The sequence below is a fragment of the Danio rerio genome, chromosome 11 (genome assembly GCF_052040795.2).
Source record: "Danio rerio strain M-AB ecotype USA chromosome 11, GRCz13ab, whole genome shotgun sequence".
In the NCBI taxonomy this organism is placed as follows: domain Eukaryota; kingdom Metazoa; phylum Chordata; class Actinopteri; order Cypriniformes; family Danionidae; genus Danio; species Danio rerio.
The window spans coordinates 29,198,177-29,225,848 of record NC_141031.1 but is presented as its reverse complement, the minus strand read 5'-3'; the positions used below and the strand labels follow the sequence as shown (position 1 = coordinate 29,225,848).

Genomic DNA, 27,672 nt, shown 5'->3' with positions numbered 1-27,672 from the left:
TGTTATCGCAGCCCCAAAAACAATTTGGTTTCTTCTTCAAAAATAACTTGAAAGAAAATCATCCCGTTTTAAAACAACATGAATGTCATGGTAAATTTTCATTTTTGGGTGCACTGCACCTTTAAATAATTTTATATGAAAATATGAAGTAATTTTTAATGTACATAACTTTGTGCCTAGCCAAAAGCATAACAAACTGGACAAAAGTAATTGATTCATGAAACCAAACACTGTTAAACACCCAAAGTGATTTTAAAGTCAGGGTAAATGTCACAATGACTAGCCGAGGAAAGCCTGCTTCCCAGTAAAATGTAGTTATTCTACAAGATAATACTGTGAAATCAATCTACTGTGAAGTTACAGTGTATATCTGTAATTTCACAGTAATTTTACGTAACAAAATCACAGTAAATTACTGTGAACTACCTCATTTTTAGATACTACCCAAGTGTGCAGCAAGCCTGCGTTTGAGTGAAGGTCTCGGCCGTTAGATCGCCCCCTGGGGGCTGGCTGCAGTACAAGTCATAAAGCCCGCCTCCTCTGTGTTAATGAAGGAGACTTGAGCCCAAATAAAAAAATTAATTACACTTGCAATAAACTGTCCCGAAAGATGGTTCTGGTCGATTAAGGCATTGGTTATTGTGCTGAAATAGGTGCAGATCTTCATTTTTGTAAACAGTTTGTTTTTAGCAGTAATTTAATGCTGGGCGTGTCATCTTGATTGACAGCTGTGATTGACAGTTTCTCAAAGCAGCGCGTCTGAGCTTCGGCAGGAGACTGAAGTGTTATTATTCGATTTCTGTATTATTTTACCATGACAAAATGAGTTCAGTAGTAAACTAAAGTTTCTGACATACATGATCCTGGTGGAACACTGTTTATTCGGTAAGGTCAGGGCTTTTTTCGGGCTTTATTAGTTTGCTGATACACGTACGCCTAGCCACCCAGATAGCAAAATACACTAGGGCCAGTTCCTGCTAGATTCCAGCCGAAGACTTACCCCTCAGAGCTCAGACTGACTACCACTGCTGGACCTACTCCGGATGCCTGGACTCACTGCCCGAATCCAGCCCGAGTCAATCGAGCCAGATGCGGCGGCCGAGCGAGCCGGCGCTGCCGCATGCGAGCCAGAATCAGCCCGCGACGCCGCGAGTAGGTTATGCGCTGCGGACCGGAGCTGGCGCGATTGAATATATAAAACCTTCATATTTGTTAACGTTATTACATCCATTTGTGTTGATAAGACAGCAAACGCATGCTGAGCAGTTCGGGGGGCGTGGCTGATTTTACATAAAGCGTTTGGTTGGAAGCTCGACTCAGCTCATTTTCGCGGCTCCTCCTCTGGCTCCATCAGACAGTCCTTCTGAGAATGTCAAGGCTCCAATTTCAGCAGTCTTTTGCGACAGTTTGTGCCCGTCAAGCAGGCGTTTTGCCCTCAAAGCGTTCAATGGGAAAAGGGGCTGTCGCGTCGTCCATATTTTTTACAGTCATTGATACTACCTCAATTTACATATAGTATTTTACTGTGAAAGAAATGCAATTATTAGCCAGCAATTTATTGTGAATTTAAGGTATTTTTTTACAGTGCATGCATGTTCTTTGTTTAATTAAAAATTGAGCTAATCGACTATAAATGGAAAAAAATTTACAGGCAAAAGCCATAGTCTGTTTCTTCATCCCTGTTTATTTAATCTACAATCAGAGTTAGATCACAAAAAATAACAAATAAAAACAATTCCATGATGATAATCTTTAATTTTAGGATGCTCTTCTGTGATTATTTTCTTCACCATCCTCGCCACAGCCAAATCACCTAGTTAAATTGCATTCTGCTAGAATCATTGGAGCCTGTATGAATTTATGTGTGCCCCAAAAAGCCAAACTGACCACTACGTCCACTCCTTTCAAGCTCTTGTGGCTTTGAGTGCACGCAGGATCAAAGGTAGAAAACATCACAGTCCATTGTCTCAGAAACTGGTTCTTTACAATTGTTCCCACAACCATTTAAGTGATGACTGCATTTGGGATCAAGGGTGGAAAACATCCCATTCTTTTGTCTTTAAACAAGATTCATTGTTATTCCAACCGCAATCGTGTGTCTAATTGTTTGCGATCCAGTGAAATTAGTGTGCGAATGACAAACATTTATTCCATCCAGTCTTTTGTTAGGATTAAAGTGTGAGACGGGGTTGATATATGGACTTTTGCGCTGCTTTATACGTATTGACTGAGGTGTCTGGGTTCATGCAGTACTTTTCCAATACCGAATGTCTGCGAGTGAATCAAATCATTTTCACTCTTAAGTTAACTCGTCCTCCCTTTTCAGTCTGACAATAACAGTCAAGATAATGGGGACAGATAAGGCCACGCAGTCTGTGTTCAGCTCAGTCTGGCAGCGATTTTTTTTTAAGCCACTTCTTTGAAATCAGTAACTCTTGACATGTGAGATCAAATGCACTCTTGAGTTTCCCTGGAGCAAAATGTCCCTCCAATTGCTTTGTATGGCCCATGATTGTGATTTAGAGAGTGATAGAACTTGCTTTTATCTGAAAGACTAAATTTGTCTGGTTTTTTCCTGTAGCCTAAAAGCAGTGACCACTCTTGAGTGTGCTGTGATAATTAATAAAGTGCACTGAATTAGTTGTGTTATTTTCCAGAAGACTGGGTGGAATGAGCCATTCCTCTTATATTACTGTACAGGAAAGAATGTGGCAGTCCTTTGACTCAATTGTTCATTACCTTTTTCCAGCTGTGTGGTAGATGAGATGGATTTCTCTGCAATGGAGCTGGATGAAGCCTTGAGAAAATTCCAGGCACATATCCGGGTGCAGGGAGAGGCACAGAAAGTGGAGAGACTAATTGAAGCCTTCAGGTGAAAAACAGATCATTTTTATTCTTTACCAAAAATGTATATTAATACATGATATATCATATTTTACTCTCCATTCACTTGTTTAAAACCTTTTTGCGTACACTACCTGACAAAAGTCTTGTTGCCTATCCATGTTCTAGTAACTTGACTTCAAGTTGATCACTTGGTATCAGATGTGGCTTATGTGAAAGGCAAAGGCCTCTATATTACACTTATTCTACCAAAATAAAAATATGATCATGCCTTGATTTTTAGTTATTTAATTAGGTAAGGTCTGACTTTGCTTAGACAAATGTCTAGTCACTTAACAGAAATAATGTACAGTATAGAATATAAAGCTGCAGTGGAAAAATAATTAATATTGTATAAATCTCACATGAACTTGAAGGACTGCATCTATACATCTCTGCATTGACTCAAATAACTTGTTAATAAAATCATCTGGTAGTCAGGTAGTGTATCTTCACAAAAAAATGTATTTTGAAGAAAGCTGAAAATCTGTAACCATCAACTTTATAGTAAAACTCACAATTTACTCACTGGTTTTTAACTTTTATAAGTTTCTTTTTCTGTTAAACAAAAAACCTATAACCACTTACTTCCATAGTAGAAAAAAACAAATACTGTGGAAGTAAATGGTTAGTGGTTTCCAGCTTTCTTCAAATTATCTTCCTTTGTGCTCAAAAGAATATAGAAAGTCAATCAGGTGTGGAACAAGTAAATTGTGAGTAAATGGTGACTGGTATTTTATTTTTGGATGAATTGCCATCAGATTCTTTATGATTTGCACAATGGATAAGTCAGCATATTCACTTAAACTTTTTTTAATATCATGTAAGAAGAGACCATTTTCTTGGCCTTCATTAGATTTTATAAAACACAAAAAAAAAACACTCTCTCAGCCCACAGAGAACATTGTTCGATTGACTTTCAAGGACTGTCTGTCAGCAACCGCAGCAGCTTACAACGTGCACCAAGATCACCTGCTAGACCTTCAAAAATAATGTTACAGCTAAACCCTTGGAGCAAGATGTATTCTTTCCGAATGAACTGTTTAAAGACCACTTAAGTGTTATCTGAAAGAACATAGCTCTGTTTTAGCTCAGTTTTAGCATCCTCCGTCGTGCTGGAGCATCAAGAATTATTACGATTAGTCACCTGAACAGTTATTGATTCAATTAATGGCATCCCATATTCAATTGTTTCTCTTTGTTCATTTGTTGTTGTTATTGTTTCTCCATTCAGTCAGCGCTACTGCATCTGCAACCCGGGGGTGGTACGGCAGTTTAGGAACCCAGATACCATCTTCATCCTGGCGTTTGCCATTATACTCCTCAACACAGATATGTACAGCCCGAATGTGAAGCCAGAGAGGAAGATGAAACTAGAGGACTTTGTGAAGAACCTTCGCGGTAAGAATCATATCTAGGGTTTTTTTTTCTGTTCAAAGATACACAGTATGAGCAGGCATCACATTTTTCTAGAGACTTTCCCATAGTTATTATCAAAAAGAGTTATTATTATGAAAAAAAAATCCACATTTTGTTTGATATTGGATTTTTAAAAAATCATAATTGATGAGCGCTAGTGTTTGTCCTTTGTCAACAAAAATAGGTGGTACTTTGCATGTACATGTCACCTTACATTATCCCTAACCCCAACCTTACAGTCTACTTATAATCTAATGAGAATTAGTTGACATGTAGATGCAATATAACAAACAGAACATTAAAATAAAGTGACCAAATAGCTTTATCAATTGAAGTTAGTCATGTTATAGTTTTGAAGAACAAATTACCATCTAATTACCTTTTCATGTTGATCAAGATGAAGGTGGGAGTGCTCCATCCAGAATACAGTTGCTTTCTTTTTTCAAAAGGGTTAAATGTTTGTGATCTGCATCTGCATCTACAGTTAAAGGCGAAATTATAATCTGTGAATTTGTGAAACCTGTGAATCTTTAAAATCTTTTTTCAAATATTTCCCAGGTGGTGTTTAGCAAGAAAATTTTCACTGTATTTCCTTTTTTTTCTAGAGAAAGTCTTATTTTTTTTAGTTTAGCTAAAATAAAAGCTTTTTTAAGGTCAATATTATTAGCCTGTTAAAAAAAAATTAAATCAAGCTACTCTTGTACCTTCTTTAATCAACATATACAGTTGATGTCAGAAATATTAGCCCCCTGAATTATTAGCCCCCCTGTTTATTTTTTCCCCAATTTCTGTTTAATGGAGAGAAGATTTTTTTCAACACATTTCTAAACATAATAGTTTTAACTCATTTCTGATAACAGATTTATTTTATCATTACCATGATGACTTATTTTATCTTTGCCAGTTGCCTAAAGTGACATTTAAAGGCTTAACTAGGTTAAGTTAACTAGGCAGGTTAGGGTAGTTAAGCAAGTTATGATGGTTTGTTCTGTGGACTATCAAAAAATATATAGCTCTAATAGGGTAATAATTCTGTCCTTTAGAATTGTTTTAAAAACAGCTTTTATTGTAGCCGAAATAAAACAAATAAGACTTTCTCTAGAAGAAAAATCAGTATGGTCAGACATACTGTGAAAATTTCCTTGCTCTGTTAAACATCATTTGGGAAATATTTTTAAAAGAAAAAAAAAATTCAAATGGGGGCTAATACTTATAAGACTTCAACTGTATATATAAACATAGTGCTTTAACATTGTGTACATATAAACAAAGATGAATTAATTAAATTAAGAAAACTTCAGTACAATACAAGCAAACCCTGACAGCATCAGCAACGTCTTATTTTCTCCAGACTAAGCAAATGCTACACATCATTGGTCCACTGTTTAATAGAAGGGGGAAATTATTGTTTCTAATTTATTAAATCAAGCATCTTGCCAAAAAGAGAAGTAAAGGCAATGCAGTCCAATTCACTTTTTGACAAATTATTATTTTCATATACAATAGCAAAGACAGCAGTTAAGGGATTTGTACAACCATCTTTACAAAATATTCTGGAGTAAGATAAACAAAAAATAATTAATTGATCAAAAAACAGATAATCTGGGACATAACCAAAACATATGGGTTAATGTGGCAGGGGACTGCTTGCTTCTTGTACAAAAGGGATCCATCGAATACATCCTTGCCAGCTTGGCCTTGGAAAGATGAAGTCCTCGTCTATCAAACTGATATTAATAATAAACTATTTAACCTAGTTAAGCCTTTAAATTACACTTTAAGCTGAATACTAATATTTTGCTAAATAACTAGTAAAATATTATGTTCTACCGTCAAAGGGGAGGGAAAAGTGTTGAAAAAAATCTACTCTCTTAATATTTCCAAGGAGGCCTAGTAAGTTTGCTTCAACTGTATGTGTGCATCTTTTGTTTTGCCTTCTTATATGAAATTGCTGTAATTTCATTTTCTTGTTGCATTAACTTAAATCACTATTATGACTGATTCTGATTGATCCTTTTCTTTGCATTCAAAGTTCTAATTGACTCACAAAGAGAACCATTTAGACCTAAGTTAGAGTTAACTTTAGATAGAACATTTTTGTTTCTAAATAAAATAAAAGTTCCAAAATGTACACAACAAATGTCCTAAATATATATGTGTTTTTTTTCATTCATAGGAGTGGATGATGGAGAGGACATCCCGAGAGAGATGTTAGTGGGCATCTATGAGCGAATTCGTAAACGAGAGCTTAAGACGAATGAAGACCATGTGTCCCAAGTGCAAAAGGTGGAGAAACTCATCGTGGGCAAAAAGCCGGTAAGTGCCATTGTCGCTTTTGACTATCCAAGGCATTTTGCAGTGCAGTCATTGTAAGACAAGTCCATTTCTATCCATCATGTTCTGAACTTACATTGACCCTCATTCTAGAAATGACCCTTTATTGATTCCTGTCATGGTCCAGTGGTGTCAAATGATCCACGATCGTTGGTTAAGCATGTTTCTTTCCTCATGCTTTCTCTTTTCTGTGTAGATCTATAGTTTTTTCAATCTGTAAGTTGTCTGCAAAAAGGCCCCATTCCAGCTAAATTTCAGATGTTCAAAAAGATAAAATCAATAAAAAGTTGTTTTAATTTTTTAAATGCTGAGTTTTAGGGCGCATGAACACTGCAGTCTCCATAGTACATAATATAGGTCCCCTTTAATGTACGGCTTTAATAAAGTAATTTGTGTGCTAATAAAGTGGGAAGATGAAGGTTGCAAAGTACAAGTTTTGATCTGGGGGCGAGGCAGTGGCGCAGTAGGTAGTGCTGTCGCCTCACAGCAAGAAGGTCACTAGGTCGCTAGTTCGAACCTCGGCTCAGTTGGCGTTTCTGTGTGGAGTTTGCATGTTCTCCCAGCCTTCACGTGGGTTTCCTCCGGGTGCTCTGTTTTCCCCCACAGTCCAAAGACATGCAGTACAGGTGAATTGGCTAGGCTAAATTGTCCGTAGTGTATGAGTGTGTGTGTAAATGTGTGTTTCCCAAAGATGGGTTGCGGCTGGAAGGGCATCCGCTGTGTAAAAACTTGCTGGATAAGTTGGCGGTTTATTCCGCTGTGGCGACCCCTGATTAATAAAGGGACTAAACCTACAAGAAAATGAATGAATGAATGAAGTTTTGATCTTATTTTGTTAAAAAAAACTGTTGCACTTGTTTGTTATTCATAGTAATATTGGGCAACACTTCATCGCTTACACTAAAACTGACAGACATAAATTTAAAAAAGTGTGTGTGAATAACTTCCTCTCGAAGAAGAAAAAAAATGCCTTATTTCTTTGGTTAAATTGTGCTTCTGACACCAGCAAATTTTAGTTTTTTTTGAAAGATAACCTATGGACAAAAGGTCAACCAGTTGATGCTAGTTGAAGGGATAGTTTATTGCTGAAGAGATTACATTTGGTAAAACAAATGCAATGACTTTCTTTATATTATCTGTTCGAAGCTCTATTAAACGCTATTAAACTGTAATAACAGGTCTGTAGAACATCTGAAATGAAAACTGGCTATGCTATTTCATTCTCTCTTTTTCTTGAATAATTACAGCAGTATAATGTTACTATTACTATTGCTCCAAACTTCACCTATTTTTAAACCCTGGCTTCAGACATATTTGCAATCATTTTGTTATTATTCTTCAAGAGATAACAGATGACATTGAGTCTTTGAGGTTCATCTGTTAGATGCTGTTCTTTATGACAAATCTAAAATCTAACGGTGTGTGATTGACTGAGTATCTTGGTGTGCTTGTATGTCATGTATTAGGACCCACACCGGCAGCTAGCTCTCTGCAACTCTCACATGGTCGCCCACTGAAGCTAAGCAGGGCTGCGCCCGGTCAGTACCTGGATGGGAGACCACTTGGGAAAGCTAGGTTGCTGCCGGAAGTGGTGTTAGTGAGGCCAGCAGGGGGCGCCCAACCTGCGGTCTGTGTGGGTCCTAATGCCCCAGTATAGTGACGGGGACTCTATACTGCTCAGTAAGCGCCGTCTTTCGGATGAGACGTTAAACCGAGGTCCCGACTCTCTGTGGTCGTTAAAAATCCCAGGATGTCCTTCGAAAAAGAGTAGGGGTTTAACCCCGGCATCCTGGCCAAATCTGCCCACTGGCCTCTGTCCATCATGGCCTCCTAACCCTCCCTATATCATGATTGGCATATCATCACTCTGTCTCCTCTCCACCAATCAGCTGGTGTGTGGTGTGCGGTCTGGCGCAAAATGGCTGCCGTCGCGTCATCCAGGTGGATGCTGCACACTGGTGGTGGATGAGGAGATTCCCCCCCCCCTATTGTGTAAAGCGCTTTGAGTGCCCAGAAAAGCGCTATATAAATGTAACGAATTATTATTATTATTATTATTATTATGTAGCGAGCTGTTTGCGTGAAGCTCCGCAGAGATAAATGTGGTTTGCTTCTTCATAGAAGCCTTCAGTGTCACCTAAAGATTAAACCTACTGATGGTTCACCTGCTCATGCACCGTATCATATGTTACAACTATAGAACATATTTAGAGGAGGCAGTATGCTTAGTGAGATGTAAACGACAGACATGCTTTTAATGTTTTGTTGACTAATAATGCATTTTGAAATAGATTATGCATTTTTTTAATAATTGTTTTTATTATTTTAATGTTCAAAATTGAGGTTTTCAACCTTATGAGGTTTTTGAAGATCACTTTTCAAAGATTTGAGGAATTCTTTAGATGTTAGTTTTTAGATATTTTTACAGAAGTCTCTTCTACTCACAAATGCTACATTTAGTTGATCAAAAAAATGCAAAAATAAAAAATAAATAACAAAACATTTTCACAATATTACCGTTTGACATAACATTTTTTTTTTTTTTATAATTTCTGAAATGTAATTTATTTTTAATTGCAAAGCTAAATTTGGTCATGATCTACATTTGTTTGATAACATAAAAACATGAATATTGTCACACATTTAATCCGCTAAAGGCTAAACTGAATTGACTGCAGTCATCAGGGTCACATGAATTAAACTTAAAACTAGAATAGAAAAGGGAATATTGTCATTATGATTTAATACAACTGTTTTCTGTGTTAATATATTAAAAAAAATTTGTTATTTCTTTGGCAGTATTATAATTATCTTGTATTAATTATGTTGTTATGGAATACAGTAACTAAAAACTCAACACATAACATAAAACTTTTATTTAGGTTTTATTTTAGGTTTGCAATACGAATCTAATTAGAACCACTTTTTTGGTAAAGAAAGTAAGTTTTTCATATAATAATATCTACTAAAAGATAGAAAATATTACTCCAAACTGAATTGTATATGAACCATTAGCATATTATTCAATAATATTACTGAAATTAATGTAAAATCTGTGCTATTTATATCTTTATTCCCATTTAAATAAGTAAATAAAAAGACTCAACAATGGGCTAAAAATCTGTGGATTCCATGTAGGTTTACTTATGATTAGTGTAACATGTTGGCCTGGAATAAATTCTGTAAACATAACACATTTTTGCTTCTTTTTTGGCATTTTTGTACATTATCCACACAAGATAAATACCTCATAGCCTTCCAATGCAATCGCTGGTCTCTCTTAAGACTAAACTAAGCGAAGCTGTTTCCATAATGAACCGGCATCTCTATTACCACACCTAGAGCCTGTCACACAGCTGAACGTGGAGCCGCTGTGGGTTTTCAGAGCTGAAATAATTAACATTTAAGCCTTAATGGAAGCGACACACATGACTTAGTCGCCAGGAAAACCTTCTCCCCGGTGTATCTCCCACAAATCTTCAGAGAGGACATGATGGAGGTGTCCCATGGAGCTCAAATAGAAGCTGCTGTGCCCCGAATCGCTGCACCCCGGCTGCTGTAATTAGGTTTTCTCCAAACGGGCCAGAGACGTTCCTGTCACAGTTTCAAGCGGCAGCAGTTTGGCTCCTCATTAACCTCTTTTCTCACCTCATTCATCCACACAGCTCACTTCTGACAGGTAGACGGAGGGTGGTCTTCATAACGAGAGAGAGACACCACTGTCTGACCTTCAAGACTCCCTTCAGTTCATTCACTATGATACTCACTCATCTGTCTCATTTTTCACTTTCAGATCGGCTCTCTGCATCATGGCCTCGGATGTGTAAGTATTATGCTCACTGTGTTTAGGCTTTTCAGTGTTGGTATTAAGCAGCTTCAGTTTGAAAATGGTGATAACAAGAATTGTTTTTAGTTAAATAATTTTACTTGAGATTTTCTGTCACATACACTAACCGCCCGGCCACTTTATTAGGTACACCTTACTTGTACTGAGTTGGAGCCCCTTTTTTCGTGGCTTAGATTCAACAAGGTACTGGAAATATTCCTCAGGGATTTTGGTCCACATTGACATGATAGCATCACGCAGTTGTGGCAAATTTGTTGGCTGCACATTCATGTTGAGAATCTCCTGTTTCACCACATCCCTCTATTTGATTGAGTTCTGATGACTGTGGAGGCCAGTTGAGTTTAGTGAACTCATTGTCATGTTAAAGAAACCAGTCTGAGATGATTCGTGCTCTATGACATGGCACGGTATCCTGCTGGAAGTAGCCATCAGAAGATTGTGATTCTCTGTAAATCCTAGAGATGGTTGCCACATCTGATCATTTCTGGAAACTGAGGGGCGTAGTGGCTAAAAGCAGATTCACCCTGTTTTGACTGAACTCTTGGAATTTCTAGTTTATATGATCCTAAAGATCACTAGCATAGGGCCACAGCTCTGTATAGATTTGCTTCAACCCTATCTAAACACAGCTGATCCCACTAATCAAGGTGTTTAAGAGTAGTCTTGAATACTTAATTAGTTGAAATAGGTGTTTTTGAATAGGGTTGGTGCGAAATTGTGCAGAGCTGTGGCCCTCCAGGAACCTATGCTATAGTTTGAGACCTATGCTACAGTATATGTACTGTATACTATGTGCTTTATATATATTTATTTTTTAATAATAAATTAAACAATAAACATTATAATATAGTATTGTACACAAGTCACTTTTACATTTTTATTTTATTTAAATTTACAATTATATAAATAAATAAAAACTAAAAAATCTCGGCAAAATACAGCTTATTTTGAACACGGTATGTCATATATACTGTGTAGATTACATATAGTATACTGCTTCAGTAAGTCATATGTAAGTATAATATTTTCAACATGCTATTTGATCAATATCTGTGTCCCGCACACACAGGTTCTGTCTCTGCCACATCGCAGACTGGTCTGTTACTGTAGACTGTTTGAAGTCCCGGACCCCAACAAACCTCAAAAACTGGGCCTCCACCAGAGAGAAATCTTCCTGTTCAATGACCTTCTAGTGGTAAGAAAGCACACATCATAACCTAAAATACATTATGAGAAACAACCGGAACAAATTACACCAAAAAGTCTTACATCATAACTTTTTTGTGTGTTATGTTGTTATGTTCTTGCTGTTATGATTGTGCAAGATGTATTTAGTCCAGTTCTAGGTCAGCAAGTGTATGTCATGTGTCCTGAAGACAGTCAGAATGTGTCTGCTTTTCCGAATGCCCGAAGAAAAAAGGGTAATTGGAAACAGATGGGGTCCTAATGTGACATGCTTTTTTCTTTTTTTCAGGTCACTAAGATTTTCCAGAAGAAGAAGAATTCGGTGACGTACAGTTTCAGGCAGTCCTTTTCTCTCTACGGGATGCAGGTGCTGCTGTTTGAAAACCAGTGTAAGTGCCTGAAGTGGAGGGTCAGCAACCTTTTGACTCCATAATGCCCTTTTTCTGGGTGATTTACCTTGTTGTGGGACTGGGTGAACTGCCTAAATATATTTAAATATATATTTGCAGAAAAGATGCATATAATATGAAGGCAACATTTGCAACATGTTGTCTCAAATACACACACAGTAAGAAAATGCAGGATTCCATACAATACAATTGTTTTCATAAATTTAAGTGGATTGATCATAAAACAATTAAGTTGTCCTCCAAAAAACTTGTTGTTTCAACTCATTTTAAATAAGTAGTTTGAACAAACAAAAAAAAATTTGAGTGACACACTGTGATACTGTGTATCATAAGAATATAAAAATACTAGGTATTTTTAGCTCAAATGTAAACATTTAAATTTATTCCACCTTTGTCTCCTAAAATTCTCAGAGCGTTTTTCACAATTTAAGACCTTAAAAAGTCCTAAATCAGAGCAGAAAGTCATTCTTAAATTCACAAAATTATTAAACTAAAAGTGCAGACAATGGAAAAAGAATACTGGGTAATGAGATTTTTACACAGAACACATTTATATTAATAATAAAATCACAGAAGAATCGAGGCTCACAAAAAAGGTTCTGTGTTTTAATCCCAATTGAGGCTTTGGTTATTCTAATTATTTAGGATAATATTGATTCAGAACAAATGTGGGAATCAGTGTTTGAACTATGCCGTGTCCTTTGGGAGAGCCCACTTTTTTTTTAATCTTGAAAGTCCCTTGTCTCAATGATGTAGGCTATAAAACACACAGAATCCCTGTCCTTAAGCAGCAATGAAAATAAATATTTATTTAATTGTAACTAATATTACAAAGTATACTAAATGAACAAAACAATGCGATAGTTTCGGTTTACTTTCTCGCTAAAAAGCTATTGTTTTCCCATAATTAACTTTTTTTGACTCTTGAAAATATCTTTTGAGGGATTTATTTTTACGTCCACAAACAACATCACCTACAGTGCTTCTGTGAGAGGGATACATTCATTTATATAAAATTAGCTCGAATATGTTTTACCTAACAACAAATTAAATAACCTCGTCATGTAGTCTATCATTTTTTATTCGCTCTAATGCTTTTTATTTTACTTAAGGCCTATAGATCATGGGATTTCACTTTTCACTCCAGTAAAACATAAATGCGATTTCGAAAATAAAAGAAACACCATTGAAAGGGGTTCCGTTTTGTCAGGTTTACCTGCTTTCAGCTTAATAGGCCAACATGTTTACAGCAGTGTCACACTGTTTAAAAAAAAATAACAATGTTGTATTGGCCTACTGTATGAAGCAAATAAAATGAAACAAAACATCACATCATTTGTTTCAGAAAATGAATATGCAACAGGCCCACAGTGAGCCTGGTGTAAGGGGTGGTTCTTTTCTTTAAAAAATGTAGCTTTTTGCAGTTATACGCCTCATTTTCTATTAAATTATGTTTTATTACTATTTGTTTAAATACTGCATTTAGTGACATTTTAAGCACTTTTTTTTTTTTTTTGCTTGAATAGCTTGTTGGATGGTCATCATAACCACACTTTTTGATGTACCAAAAACATTTCCTAAAGATTTACATAAATTATCATTTACATCATATATTCATCAACAAAAAATAGGAATCTGTTTAGGATTTGAATTAAAAACTGTAGCCTGTTGTTATTTAAATATAATTAATTTAAATAGCAACCTGGTCAGGACATTCAACTTTCCTCTGTGACACTGAAGCGACATCCAACACAGGATTCCGCTTGATGTTAAAACCTTTTTTAATAGATTATTTTCGCAATTTATTATTGCACAGCAGTCAAAATAGGACAAATGAGCTAATGTATGGGAAAAATTCTGGACCTTTGTCATTGAGGGGTAGGTTTTTCGAACCACCCTATCTCCCCTGGCTACAGGCCTTGTCTTGACTTCCATATGAAAGCATCTGGCTGTCAGTTTTAGACATGGCTGGACTTTGCTCTGTAGCGCCCCCACACCTTGATGCTCATGACAAGAATAGCATGTGTAGTTTTTTTTTGTTTGTTTTTTTGTGAGGTTTAAATCACTGTCATGCATGAATGAATGAAAAATTTTACACATAATAATTTATGATCACATTACACAACTTGAAACCGCACGTCAAAATAACACATGAAAACAAAACAAACAATGTCAATTTTTTTGAGTCCCCCAAAATTTCACAAATCATGCTGTCAGGGGACTCCCATAGCTCACTGTAGTTCGCACCCTGGAGGCAATACATTACATTGAAATGTATAAATAATTGCATTTCATTCCTAGTTCACACTTAGTCTTACTATCATGTCAAGAAATAAGCGTGGTTTTCACTACACTACACAAATCAGGCGTTAAAGGTCATAAAAATACTTTTGATCGAAAACAAATGAATTCTCAAAGTATTATGTATTACAGTATGCTTTCTCTCAAGAAGATTAAAATATCTGTCAGACGCGCTGGTGAAATGTGAGAATATCGATCTGTGCGTCACTCTGAAAAGGGCACGTCTGAGCACTGTCAGCATCCGCCAGTCTGTAAATATTCCTCTCCCACTGCTTTTTTTTCCAGATTACCCCAATGGAGTGCGTCTCACTTCAGCTCTTCCAGGCGCAGACATCAAGGTTCTCATTAACTTCAATGCCCCAAACCCGCAAGACCGTAAGAAGTTCACTGATGACCTGCGTGAGTCCATCGCAGAAGTGCAGGAGATGGAGAAATACAGGATAGAGTGTAAGGCTGTCAATTTGCTTTCATTACGCTAAAGAAGGGCTGTCAAACTCAAATTAGAACAAGGGCCGGTTTGGTGAAAATGTCCCCCAATCAGACCTTAGTTTCCTCATAATTACATTATTATTAATCATATTAACCACAACATAATTTTAAGAATATTCTAGCTCATCTTAGGAGCATTTGAACCAGTCTTTTCCAACCCTGTTCCTGGAGGCACACCAACAGTACATGTTTTGGATGTCTCCCTTTTCTGACCTATTAACTTCAGTTTTTGGAGTCTCTGCTTATGTTCTGATTAGTTGATTCAGGTGTGTTTGAATATGTGTACTGTTGGTGTGCCTTCAGGAACAGGGTAGGGAAACACTGATTTAGACTAGGGTTTTCAAAAGTATTGACTATAATATAAGTATATGACTATAATATTATAACAGACATTATTGACGCAGATATTATGTTGCATAATCCGAGCTCCTCTACTTTTTTTATACTAAAATGTGCGAATACACTTTATTTAAAGAAAAAAAAATATATATATATATATATATATATCTCTACACACACACACACACACACACACACACACACTTGAAATCAGAATTATTAGCCCTCCTGTTTATTTTTTCCCCCAATTTCTGTGTAACGGAGAGAAGATTTTTTAGCACATTTCTAAACATAATAGTTTTAAGAACTCATTTCTAATAACTGATTCATTTTACCTTTGCCATGATAACAGTAAATAATATTTGACTAGATCTTTTTCAAGACACTTCCATACAGCTTTAAGTGACATTTAAAGGCTTAACTAGGTTAATTAGGTTAACTAGACAGGCTAGGGTAATTAGGCAAGTTATAGTACTATGATGGTTTGTTCTGTAGACTATCGAAAAAATATAGCTTAAAGGGGCTAATAATTTTGACCTTAAAATGGTTTTCAAAAATTAAAAACTGCTTTTATCCTAGTTGAAGTCTATTCTAGACTTCAACTGTGTGTGTGTGTGTATGTATATATATATATATAGTTAAAAATACATACACAGTATATTATTATTGCCACATGTATGGAACTAGAAAAAATAAATGTAAACGCATATGAATTAACAGTAAATCTGGTGTGTTTTTTTATTCCAGCTGAATTGGAGAAGCAGAAAGGTGTAGTCCGTCCTAGCATTTCACAGAGCTCAGGGTTGAAAAAAGAAACGGGGAACGGCAATTTGAGTCGAACCAGTCTGGATGATAGCTATGCCATGGGGGAAGGCCTGAAGAGAAGTGCCCTCAGCAGCTCCTTACGTGACCTTTCAGATGCAGGTGAGTTAACTGATCCACTGTAAGACATGACATGTGTCTTTGGCTTTATCTGTGTTACCCTCAGGTTATTTTGTGCAGTCTTGTCTGAACAATATTTCACTTCTTGCCAAAGTAGAGCGCTGAATGCTTGCTTCTAAATTGGTGTTTGTCCACAAATATTAGCATAGTCTTGATTATATAGCAATTAGAGCTGGGTGGTATTTAAATATTACTGAGTGCTATTTAATTATACCCTTTTAAACTATTTTTATATTTAGGTTATTTTACCTTGATTTTTTAGCAGTGTTTGTTATTGTTAACTAAAAACCAAAAGTATTAAAATACTTTGCAATAGTTGAAAAAAAATTAAATAATACATCTAATAATAATAATTATAATAATAATAATAATAATAATATTAATAAGATATTAGGTGAAAACAGAATTGGCAAATAAAAATGTCTCTACTGAAATTAATAAGTATTATTAATTAATATTTTTTATTTTAAATTTAAGTATTTAAATATTTTGATTGTTTTATATGATGCTAATAATTAATTATGATATTAATAATAAGTTTATTATCTTACTCATATAATTCTAGTACTCATTAGAAATATTATCATAATTGGACTAACCAATATCACCCAGCCCTATAATAAATCTCCCTCACCTTGTCTAACAAAGCTAGTTGCATCCTGCCAGGAAAATTATCCTCCAGATTAGTTTTTCCCACTCTTTAATTGAAACTTTACACATTTCACAAGCTGAGATGTTTTCTCGCCCTTTCTAGCAGAACGTTTTGAGCCCTAAACATGGCAGTCACTACACAGGGAAAAAAAAAAAACGAGTGGTGTGAACTTGCATGCTTTCTGTTTTGGAACAAACATTTAACAGTCTAGTCTCACAGTGTTAGTGTGAATTGAATTTCAGGCATTGTATTTGTAAACCTGAGAGATAATTGGCGAAAGCTACAAACAACCCAATTTAACAATCCAGAGAAAACAGCACTGAAAATATATGCAGCTACGTTTGAATAATGTGTTAAAGGGACAGTTAGTTCAGCCAAAAATGAAAAAGTCTGTCATCATTTACTCACCCTTCATCTATTCCAAAGCTGTTTGACTTTCTTTCATCTGTTGAACATGAGAATATATTCATTGATTTTTGTAGTATTTTTCCCCTAACATGGATGTCAATGGTTACCGGTTTACAACATTTTTCAAATTAATTTTCTGCGTTCAATAGATGAAAAAAGTTCACAAATGTTTAAAACTACTTGAGGGAAAGTAAATTATTAGTAAATTTTTATTCTTGAATAAACAAATTATTTAAGGTGAAAGTACATGTATAGTAGTTGATTATCATCACTCAGTTGTTTATTGATTATTTCAGGCTGATAATTGTCTCATACTGCCAGTCTGGGCTGCGACATTTGTATTTGTCCATACATCAAAGAATACTAAAGATTATTTTTTGCTCTTTATGCTTGTTTTGTGTAGATGCTTTTGTGATGTAGTTTAGGGATTACAGGCTGCATGATATTGCAAAATGAAAGTGATATTTCAATATTTACTTTACTTTAAAATTAAGAAATATAGTAATGTTCACCAGATGACAGCACTTGTGAACCTGAAGGTTAAATATTAGTATTACAAATATATATAATTGAATTCAGAATTATAAGCCCCCTTTTGAATTTCTTTTCCTTTTTTAAATATTTCCCAAATGATGTTTAACAGAGCAAGGACATTTTCATAGTATGTCTGATAATATTAATCAAACTTTCTGGAGAAAGTCTTATTTTATTTATTTTCTTTTTTAAAACATTTTAAGGTCAAAATTATTAGCCCCTTAAAGCTATTTTTTTCGATAGTCTACAGAACAAACCATCATTACACAATAACTTGCCTAATTACTCAGTTAACCTAATTAAGATAGTTGAGCCTTTAGATGTCTCTTTAAGTAGATAAGTGTCTTGAAAGATATCTAGTCAAATATTATTTACTGTCATCATGACAAAGATAAAATAAATAAGTTATTAGAAATGAGTTATCAAAGCTATTATGTTTAGAAATGTGTTAGAAACAGAATTGGGGAAAAAATAAACAGGGGGGCTAATAATTCTGGCTTCAACCGTATTTGTGCAGCATTAATTACTCTATAATAATAAGTTGAGGTTTAAATGAGAAAGTTTTTTTTATTTTAATCTGTACTTATTTAAAACATTTTGTGTTATTTTTCTCCAGGTATCTCTATCAGTAACCATAATATGATGTTAGTTCTTATATAGAGCCCATTCCCACTACTTTGACTGATATACTGTAGGATGAAATAGTAAGTTATTTTATGATTAATTAAATTCAAACTATTTCATCCATTTATACTGTACTGCATACTAAAATGCTAATTGCTTATTAAGACATAGATAATAAGTATTACTTATATATTAAAATCAATTACAATTGTTTTATTTTGAAGTACAGCTGTACATTTAGAAAAATAATGTTGAATGTTTTTAGGTCATTGATAAAATGCCAATAGTTACTGCCAACAACACAATCTTATATGTCTTATCAAGCAAAACAATGTTCACAACTGCTTATAAATCAAGTTCCTGACATATTATGACACATACGCTGCATCCCAATTCGCATACTTATACTACGCCCTAAAAGTGTGTTCTATTTTTGTGAAGGAAAAGTATATACTATTGAGTGTCTAACAGAAGAGTATGCAAGCTTTGGGACATGCTACTTCCACATTAACAGATGTGTTGCTTAGTTATGTCCCCTGTCAATCATCTTGACACAGCAGCAAGATAATCTGCCATTCATTAGTCTTTCATGCTAAGAAATCTCTTCAGGTCTTTGGATATTTATGCATTCAGAAGTTTACGGTATAAGTTCACGTTATTGCAGATGAAACATAACACAAAAAATGTGACATAAAATATTTTCCAGTAGGCTAGATATTAATTAATAGTCATAAAAAACTACTTTACTGAGGCCTCTCCTCTTGAAAGTTGCTCTTTTGTGCGTCCACCATGTTTGTAGTTTATTTATTTAGAGTTTGTAGTTCTAAATCAAATTGATGTCCATCACGCAATGAATTGTGGGCAATATTAGCGGTTAGAGTATGGACACTTCTACACTTTGATTTTTTATCGGAAATAATTAACCATTTAAGAACCTTTGGCATACTCTTTTCAACATAGTACGATTTGGTATATAATAATTCGATTTTCAATTACTGTTTAAAACGGATAGTATGCGAATTGGGATGCAGCAATATCGTTTTACCTCCATTTTGTTTTTGCTAGTTATTTACTCTGTAATAGCTAGTATCCAATGATTTGCATTGTATGCATCACAAAGCACCACATAAAATGTTAACCCATAATCCAATATCAGCTTCAATATCAATACATCTCGCAGCGCAAATAGGAATCTTCAGCTTCCTCATAGTCATCAAAACCCAGCTGCTTATTGGCGCTTCGAGATTCTGAATGTGTCAAATTAGTACCAGTATATACCCTCATCCTCTGGCCCTTTAAAAGCTCCCAACCCAAACCCTCCCTGTATCAGAGCATATCTGCCTGCTTGGTGTCTCAATAGCGCCCCTGTAGGCAGGCAGGATATATACGCCTCTATATATCTGACTGTTCGAGCGTGCTCTAATCTATCATATTGCATGTCTCGCTCAGGCAAGCGGGGGCGCCGCAGCAGTGCAGGATCTCTAGACAGCAATATGGAAGTAAGTACTGTGATTTAGGACGCAGGACCCCACAACAGGACGCTATTCTGTGACAACGTTTTGCGAATTTGCTGTATTTATTTTCTCTAGTCTGCCTGCCATCTTTTCTTTTTCGCTCAGTAGTTTCAGCTGCCTGTGTGTGTGGTGTTGTTTTTGGACCATGTAGGCCACCCTGCATGCATGGGCCGCCTGTTTCTTGTGGAGTTTATGTGGAATGAGGGGTAAATTCTGACCCCGTGGCTCACATCACATATCATAACATCTCTACGGTGCAACTTAGTCAGCATGACTCAACTAATGCAAACATCCCATGTCACGTACCATGGGGCTGCGTGAGTGTGTGTGTGTGTGTTTTATTTTGCAAATGGTTTCGATTTGATTCCTGGTGGCATGTTTCACTTGGCCGCTTCAAGTGAACGATCGGGTGTTGCGTTGTAGTGTTCATTTCCTCATAACCACTTGACCTCTTCCTCTCCTGCACCTTTTTTTACCTCTTGGAATGCCTTGAAATTGTTTCCCACTTTTTGTGCGGAGAAGCAATATAAACACAAGGGAGTATAGCATAGCAAAGGTGATGCTTTAACACATTGGATTGTCATCTGTTTGGGTCTATCATGTGTGTTGGTTTGATTGGCAATCTTGCAGGATGGTCAATATGCTCACTTTAACATCACTAAACGCTGACTTATTCAATCTTGCCTGTTTCAGCTTCTGCATGTAATGCATGGCTTTCAGGGAATCTGCTTCAGTCTTTTTTGAAATGCATTAACTGTTGATGAATGCTCATGATGCATTTCTTTGAGTGCTGTGTCCTTGTTTTATAATACTGACTTAAATGGGATACTTTTAGAGTACTTTATATGAGATACTGTTTGTGGTATAAGCAATGCTTTACTAATGTTAAGGTTTTGGGGTTAAAACAATATACAATACAATATTTGGATTTTGATAATAAGAAATTTAAAAAGCACTTTAATAAACCTTTCCATCAACAAACCTTTGAATGATGTTGTATCTGTATATATGTACAGTGACATATATAAAATATATATTAATAGAAATAACAATTGTTTTAAAATCATTCATTAAAGGTGCAGTATGTAAGTGTGACACCCAGTGGTTGAACTAGGTATTGCATTCCTGGATCAAAACATATGCAAGCACAGATTGCCAGATTGGGGACCAACAGGAGTGGGGCTGAATATCGAGCCTAAAGGCTGGATTAAACTGTGTTCTAAATAAAAGCAACGCCACGTGATAGAAGGAATATTTTCCATATTAAAAGGAGTTTTTGTCCTAACCAGCTGAAATCAATATTTAAGAAACGGCTACTATTTTTTGCACATTTGCAGCTGAACAACAGAAAACTTTGATTAAAGCACATGAGGTGTACCTGAGGGGATTACTGTCAGTGTTAAATGCTAATAAAGTGAGTTTGTATGCCATTTTACATGCCATTTACTGCTATATACTGAAAGCAGCAGCAAATAGTTTATCTAAGATCTTAAAAATAAAATATACCGTTTGAAATTGATCTTTAGAACTGCGAATCATTGCAAGCCAACACAGATCAGTGATTGAGCATGTGCATTTAATAATATTAAAGAGGTTTAATGTGTACTAATTAGATTTTAAACCTTACAATTTCGTTGGAGTGCAGTAAGTGCTCTCTGTTCTATGCTTCTAAATAGCTGTATTAAAATTTCTTTCATGTTTTGTCTTGTGCAAACACCCCATTTGCTTATCACTGCAAATTGTTTTATGTAGCGTGTTGTTAGGACACACGGTTACAATATAACCTGCTCACCTAATGTTTACATAGGTAATATTTATATTATTTACTAATTAATAGTTTCATGTGGAACTCTAAATCTGCATCTCTTTTCGGGAGTCTGCTACTGTCCACCGAAGGTTGCATTTTGGTCATGGACGCAATGCGTTGAGAGCCTTTATGACTGAATTAATGAAATACACCGTTTTCCAACAAGGCAACCTGGGGTGCTGAAATATATTTGGCTAAACTGGCAATGGGCGGGTTAAAAGAACCAAAACAAAGACAGAATTCCAGCACGGAAAACACATTTTCAGAGCTGAATATCTGACCTCAGCATTGTTTTTAAGATGAATGTTCACTTCGCATGTTTCTTAAATATCTGCAAACATATTGGCATTTTTATGCTTTAGAAGAGTCAAAAACTTACATACAGCACCTTTAAATTCTTTTTAAATAATTTATATTTACCTTTAAAAATGTTGGACTTTTCTAACATTTTAAGGTTCCTGTTTATTTTAAATAAATAGTTCTAAATTTGTGTATATAACTACTCAAATCTTAAGAATAACTAGTCAGTAAGGTGGATTGAAACGTGACAAAAATTATTAATTCAGTCAAAAATAAAATTGACTGAGTTAGCCATTAGACTGATTCAACTCAACAACTCTTGAGTCCAGGACTAATCCTTTTAAGGATACACTAAAAAAACTGGCTTATAAGGGTGATTTGGTAATAAATTAGACTATGCTGGTCAATTAACAAAAAATATGGTAGAAAAAAATTTGTATAGTTTTTTTCCCAGTAGTTTTTTGAATTATTGTTTCCCAAGCCTAAATATTAAACATTTACATGAAACCTTTAACATTTAAATCACATTTAAATGAACAATGTGAAAAGGCTCTAGAATCACTGAGCATGCTGTAAATATCTTGTGTTTAACTTCACTGTTTTCTCTCTCTCTTATCCTCTTATAGGGGTCCATCATTAGCAGCCCCCACATACGGCGAAGAGCCACTTCCAGCCGCGACTGTCCCTCCCGCCAGCAGTCTATCCCCAATTCCTCCTCTCTGCTGGGTTCTCTATTCGGCACCAAACGAGGCAAATCTCCCTCCCTGCCATCCCAGTCGTCCCACCCTTCCCATCCAACACTCATCTCTCACACCCCTCACCCTTCTAACCTGCACCACACGGCCCGCGACGGCGTCACCGTCACCGAAACCCAAGCCCAGATGCACCCGCACCACGCTCAATTCTGCCACATGCAGAATCCCCCTCCGTACCACCACCACCATCACTACCACCCTCCAGCGCACATCCAACACCCACCCCACCAGTACCACCCTCCACCCGGCCCCTCATCCTCTCACAGCCACTCACACAGCCAACACGGCCACGGTCCGCATCCGTCCCACTCATCCCACCCTTCCCACTCCCAGCATGCACCACACCACCACAGCCAGCCTCCGGCGCCTCCACCCGCGGCCAGCAGCACCAAGCCCAAACACAGCGGCATCAGCACTGTGGTTTGAGCCACTCCACGAACTCTTTCCACTCGGGAATGGGACTGTTTTAGATCGTTGCTGCGAACAAAAGGGCACCTTGACTCACGTTTCAACCCATCCAGCGCCTGTTTCCCACGGGAAGGGGAGCCACACTGTGTAGCACCGGCCTTCAGGGGGGGCGGCTAGAACTCAAATCATCAGTTCTTACCAAGTCATCGCTCAAGCTGTAGAGCCCCAGACAAAAACTGCGGCTGCTGCTTCTTTTAGGCTCGATTTTAGAGACTTTGGACCCTTTCGACGTTGGCGGTGAAGCAAAGAGCATGCGCAAAAAGACCGTGGCAACTGTTTTCTTGTACTTAATTACCTAAAATGCATTATCAAAAGTAGCCTGCTTATTAGTTTGCAGAGACGACAGGGTCTGTCGGAGTCGGTCACAACGAGTGGTGTTCCAGTATTTAATGTAGCTGTAGACCACACATTTCTGTGATAGAGATTAGGGAACTATAACGTGCCAATTATTAAAAAGCAGTTGAGTGAGTTATTCAAAAAAGAAAAGATTTGCTTTGTGTATGTCGTGCATATAGTATTTTGTAAAATAATGATAATAATATTAGCAGCTATTATTATTATTGTTATAGAACAAAAATGATCCGAAGCCTCAGAATTAAAAAAAGAAAAAGAAAAAAAACAACTCTCAGTATTCTCTGTGTACTCTCGACGTAGTTTTCCACTCAGTAGGTGGCCGATTGATTAATATGGAAATTATCGGTTGCCTTTGGAGCTGGAAGATTCTTCCCGAATCTCCAGCTTGTGTTCGCTCCGCCTCCTTTTTGGGGATCCACGTAGCGCAAACCAATCACAGGGACTGTAGGAAGTCATTGATGGATCCTCCACGGCCTCGACTCGTCGGGCCACTGCTGCAACATGGTTTTATTTTTTTAACTATTTTTTTAGAGATGAATAAAACAATATGAAATAATTGTACATTTGAAGATGTTTATGGTAAAGCCGGCGCGCGCGGCGGAGAAGGCTATTTTGACGTAGCGTTTGTGTCCGGAGAAATCTGATGGAATTCTCTCCCCATATTTCAAGAGTTAGTTTGTGCAGAGATGTTGATTTTTCTCAGCAGGCTGAGCGTGTGTGCCCTCTCCTGCGTGGAAATGAAGTAGATTTGATACATTTTTCTTCGGTCCTCCTGTGAGAATGCCTTTCACTTGCTCAGAAACACAGCTAATGTAATGTAATCTAATGTAATGTAAACTGCATATAATATGTAGCAGTGGGTCGGATGGATGTGTTCTCGCTCGGAACGGATTTGGACATGTTCTTTTTTTTTTCACACATATCCCCCTTTCTCGGTTCAATTTTTGACTTGTTTTATACTGTAAGTAGATCAATGGTGACAGAGCTGTGATTCGATGTAATAGTTTTGTGTGTCTACGCTCTCTTTTAACTCAAGCACAGAGCTTCTGAACAGCACTTGTCTTTGTAAATATTCACTTAATGTACAGAAACCACGGCTGAAATGAGCTCGTTCTCTAATACGAGACCATTGTGGCATTTGCTGTGCGATGTTTCTCTTGTTTCTGATTCCTTTTTGTTTCGTTTTTTAAATTAATCATGTGCAATATGTTTCAGTTTTGTAAATTCAGAATTGCGACCAACCTGTTTGTTCGTTTGTCGTTTTTAATAATTTCTAATATCATGCATAAAAAAAAAACATTTTATGTTTCTCGCCCCCATCGTCATCTTTGTTGGTCTCTGTTTTACCTGCAACCTACAGTCAGGAATGTCAACTAAAGTACTCTTTGCATGTATAGTGTACAAAATAATCTCTAGATATTGCATACTTCCAGAGATATTATCAGTGTTACAGTTGACCGTTGTTAAATGAGTGATGATGACGATGATGATGATCATATTAAAATCTGTAGACTTCTCTTCATTCAAGACGTCTGTATCCTGTTTCGTACTGAAATAGATTCAATTAGGACACATCTGTTTGTTTACCTGGGCTTAAAAATCAAATACCGATCGTCAAATAGTTTTTAAACCAACGTTAGCCTAATCGTAATCAAGCGCCACCAGAGAACATTAGTATAATAATAGAAGCTTATGGATATTAGAGCATAAATCTGTGTCTATATCAGACTTCATAACACCTGGCTTGTTCCTAAGATGCACCGAGGCCAGTAATTTGTACAGAACACCATTAATCAGACTGTGTATGATCATCTGAAGCCATTTCTGACTAAACAACCAAATGAGTACGTCTCTTTCTACATTTTTTTTCTCAACTTTGTGTTGATTGTTTTTTTGTTTTTTTTAAAGGATTTCAGTGCAGTGTTTTTGTAAATGTAATGTGGTGCTTCAGCTTTGTACTGTATCGGACAAGTCAAAATGTCACAAAGCTTTTGCATGCAGCTGATGCCTAGCACCTCTGGTTGAAATGTAAGCTTATTTAAAAAAACGAAATGAAGAAATGTGCTTTCTTTTAATTATTATTTTTTTTCTAATATTATGTTTGTTTGTTTGTTTGATTGGTTGGTTTTATTATTTCATTTAAGCTTGCTGTTACATTTTACACCGTGCCACAGCATTTTCGGCATGTATATCACTTGTTGTTTGCCCTCCTAAAACAGATCATTTCTTTCTTCCCTCATGTAAAATCACTGTATATATCACAAACCAATGTGAGAAATTAGAAAGCATATCATATATAAATCTAATATGGATGATAAAGGGAAAGTCTAAGGGGGTTTAGCGTGTACATAGCCTGTATTATACTTTTTTGTTTTTCACTCAGTCATCGCATCGACGGTGTAGTCCTTTTCCACTTTCAAGAGACTCATAATAACACTGCTTCTGCTACCAAATGTACTTTGAATTTGTCATAGGATCTTCTTTAATAAGCCGACTGTTACATGACTCTCACCGCCTTCCACTCAAACATTCATTTCATTTTTTTTTTATTACCAAACGAGGAGAGGAGAACTATGGTTTTAATATGCATTCTGTTTCTAAGTAGATGACGAGACCCTATTGATGTTTAACTATAACTGTGACCATGTTGAGAACATGAAATAAAACAATATACCATCAAATTTCTTAACTTGTGTTGTCTACGTTATAGCACAACCACATTGAGTTTTGAATGCATGTTCATTTTGGGGTGGATTTCAGATGTACTGCTATATGGTGCATGAGAAATTCCTTTCAGAACTCTCCAAGGCCATGTTAAATTCAATAGCCATGTACATTTGAGTTAGTGAGATCATTGCATAACTGGTTTTATGAAAGGTTTGGATGTTCTTAGAATTTTTTATGCTGCAAAAGTCTCTTATTCTGACCTATTTTTAATCATATTTTTGGGTAAAAGTGATTCAAATAAAGCATTCTGTCTGTGAATAATTGGTAGGTTCATCTGAGTATGCTTTGATCAGCTTGAGTTTCTTATTATCTCTATGTCTGTGGATGTCAGACTTGAGGTCTGTACTTTGGAATTATAAATGTGAAATATATTCGCAGCTGTCAACACGTATAAGGTTTGAAGAGCATGAACATATGAAGAGTCAAAACATCACACAAATGCTTTAAATATATAACTGAAATCACTGTTCAAAATGCATTGGTGTTACAAAAGATCTGCATTTCAAATGTATACAGTTCATTTTAAACTTTTTATTTATAAAATAATTGTTTGTAACTTTGTTAATAAGAAGAAAATGTTTCTGAAGAACCAAATCAGCATATTAGGGTAATTTCTATAGGATCACCTGACACTGAAAAGGCTGAAAAACAGCATCATGTGGAAATAAATAATTTAGTTGTAATAATATTTATCAATATTACTGTAATTTAATAAAATTGGCTGAATACAGTCTTGACCAATTTAAGATATTTCTCAAAAACAAACAATTTCTACCAACATCAACCTTTTGCATCAATGAAATAATGTTGAACTAAAAATAATGTTCCATCATGGCTATTTTAGGTTATTATTTTGCATTATAATATACTGCTTCCAGTATGATGCTGGGCAGTTGTTTTAAGACATGTTAATGGTATACACACAACATTTCATCGTGGTTATTATTTTGCAATTATAAAATAGCATTCACAGAATGTTTTAAACTTTTTATTAAATTGATAAAACAATTTTGTTAATTGATATAACTGTTTGTTTGTTTGAGTGTGTGTGTATGTGTGTGTAAATAAATAAAAAAAAGCCTAAGTGTACCACATGAATCTATTAAATGTTACACAGTAACAGACATAAATATTATTAAATTATGATAGCACTCTAATTATTTTATTAACCAAAATAAATGGTTTTATTGACCAAAATACACAAACTAAAAACACAAAATTTTGCTTAACAACATGCAAACCATAAACGAAAAGAACGTTCTGGATACTAAAAACAAGCCTAATGTTTCCAGAAGCGTTCAACTTATTAATAAGAAAATGTTTCTGAAGAATCAAATCAGCATATTAGGGTTTTTTCTAAAAGACATTCTGACACTCAAA

The 27,672-nt window shown here is 35.9% G+C and overlaps 1 protein-coding gene across 30 annotated transcripts in view; it reads left to right on the top strand.

Annotated features, from left to right (window-relative positions):
• Window positions 1-26,246, top strand: part of iqsec1b (IQ motif and Sec7 domain ArfGEF 1b) — a 347,358-nt gene extending 321,112 nt beyond the window's left edge. For 15 of the 30 annotated variants that reach the window (XM_087273761.1, XM_087273760.1, XM_087273767.1 and 12 more), the window contains 10 exons: window positions 2,750-2,872; window positions 4,118-4,284; window positions 6,479-6,618; window positions 10,430-10,459; window positions 11,553-11,678; window positions 11,958-12,057; window positions 14,665-14,826; window positions 15,955-16,131; window positions 19,817-19,866; window positions 22,615-26,246. In XM_087273761.1, the coding sequence (XP_087129887.1) occupies window positions 2,750-2,872; window positions 4,118-4,284; window positions 6,479-6,618; window positions 10,430-10,459; window positions 11,553-11,678; window positions 11,958-12,057; window positions 14,665-14,826; window positions 15,955-16,131; window positions 19,817-19,866; window positions 22,615-23,169 (1,630 nt within the window). In that variant the 3' untranslated portion in view covers window positions 23,170-26,246. The remainder of the gene's footprint in view (window positions 1-2,749; window positions 2,873-4,117; window positions 4,285-6,478; window positions 6,619-10,429; window positions 10,460-11,552; window positions 11,679-11,957; window positions 12,058-14,664; window positions 14,827-15,954; window positions 16,132-19,816; window positions 19,867-22,614) is intronic. The other 15 variants (XM_087273769.1, XM_087273768.1, XM_087273782.1 and 12 more) reach the window with 1 other exon arrangement.
• The last annotated feature ends 1,426 nt before the right edge of the window (window positions 26,247-27,672 follow it).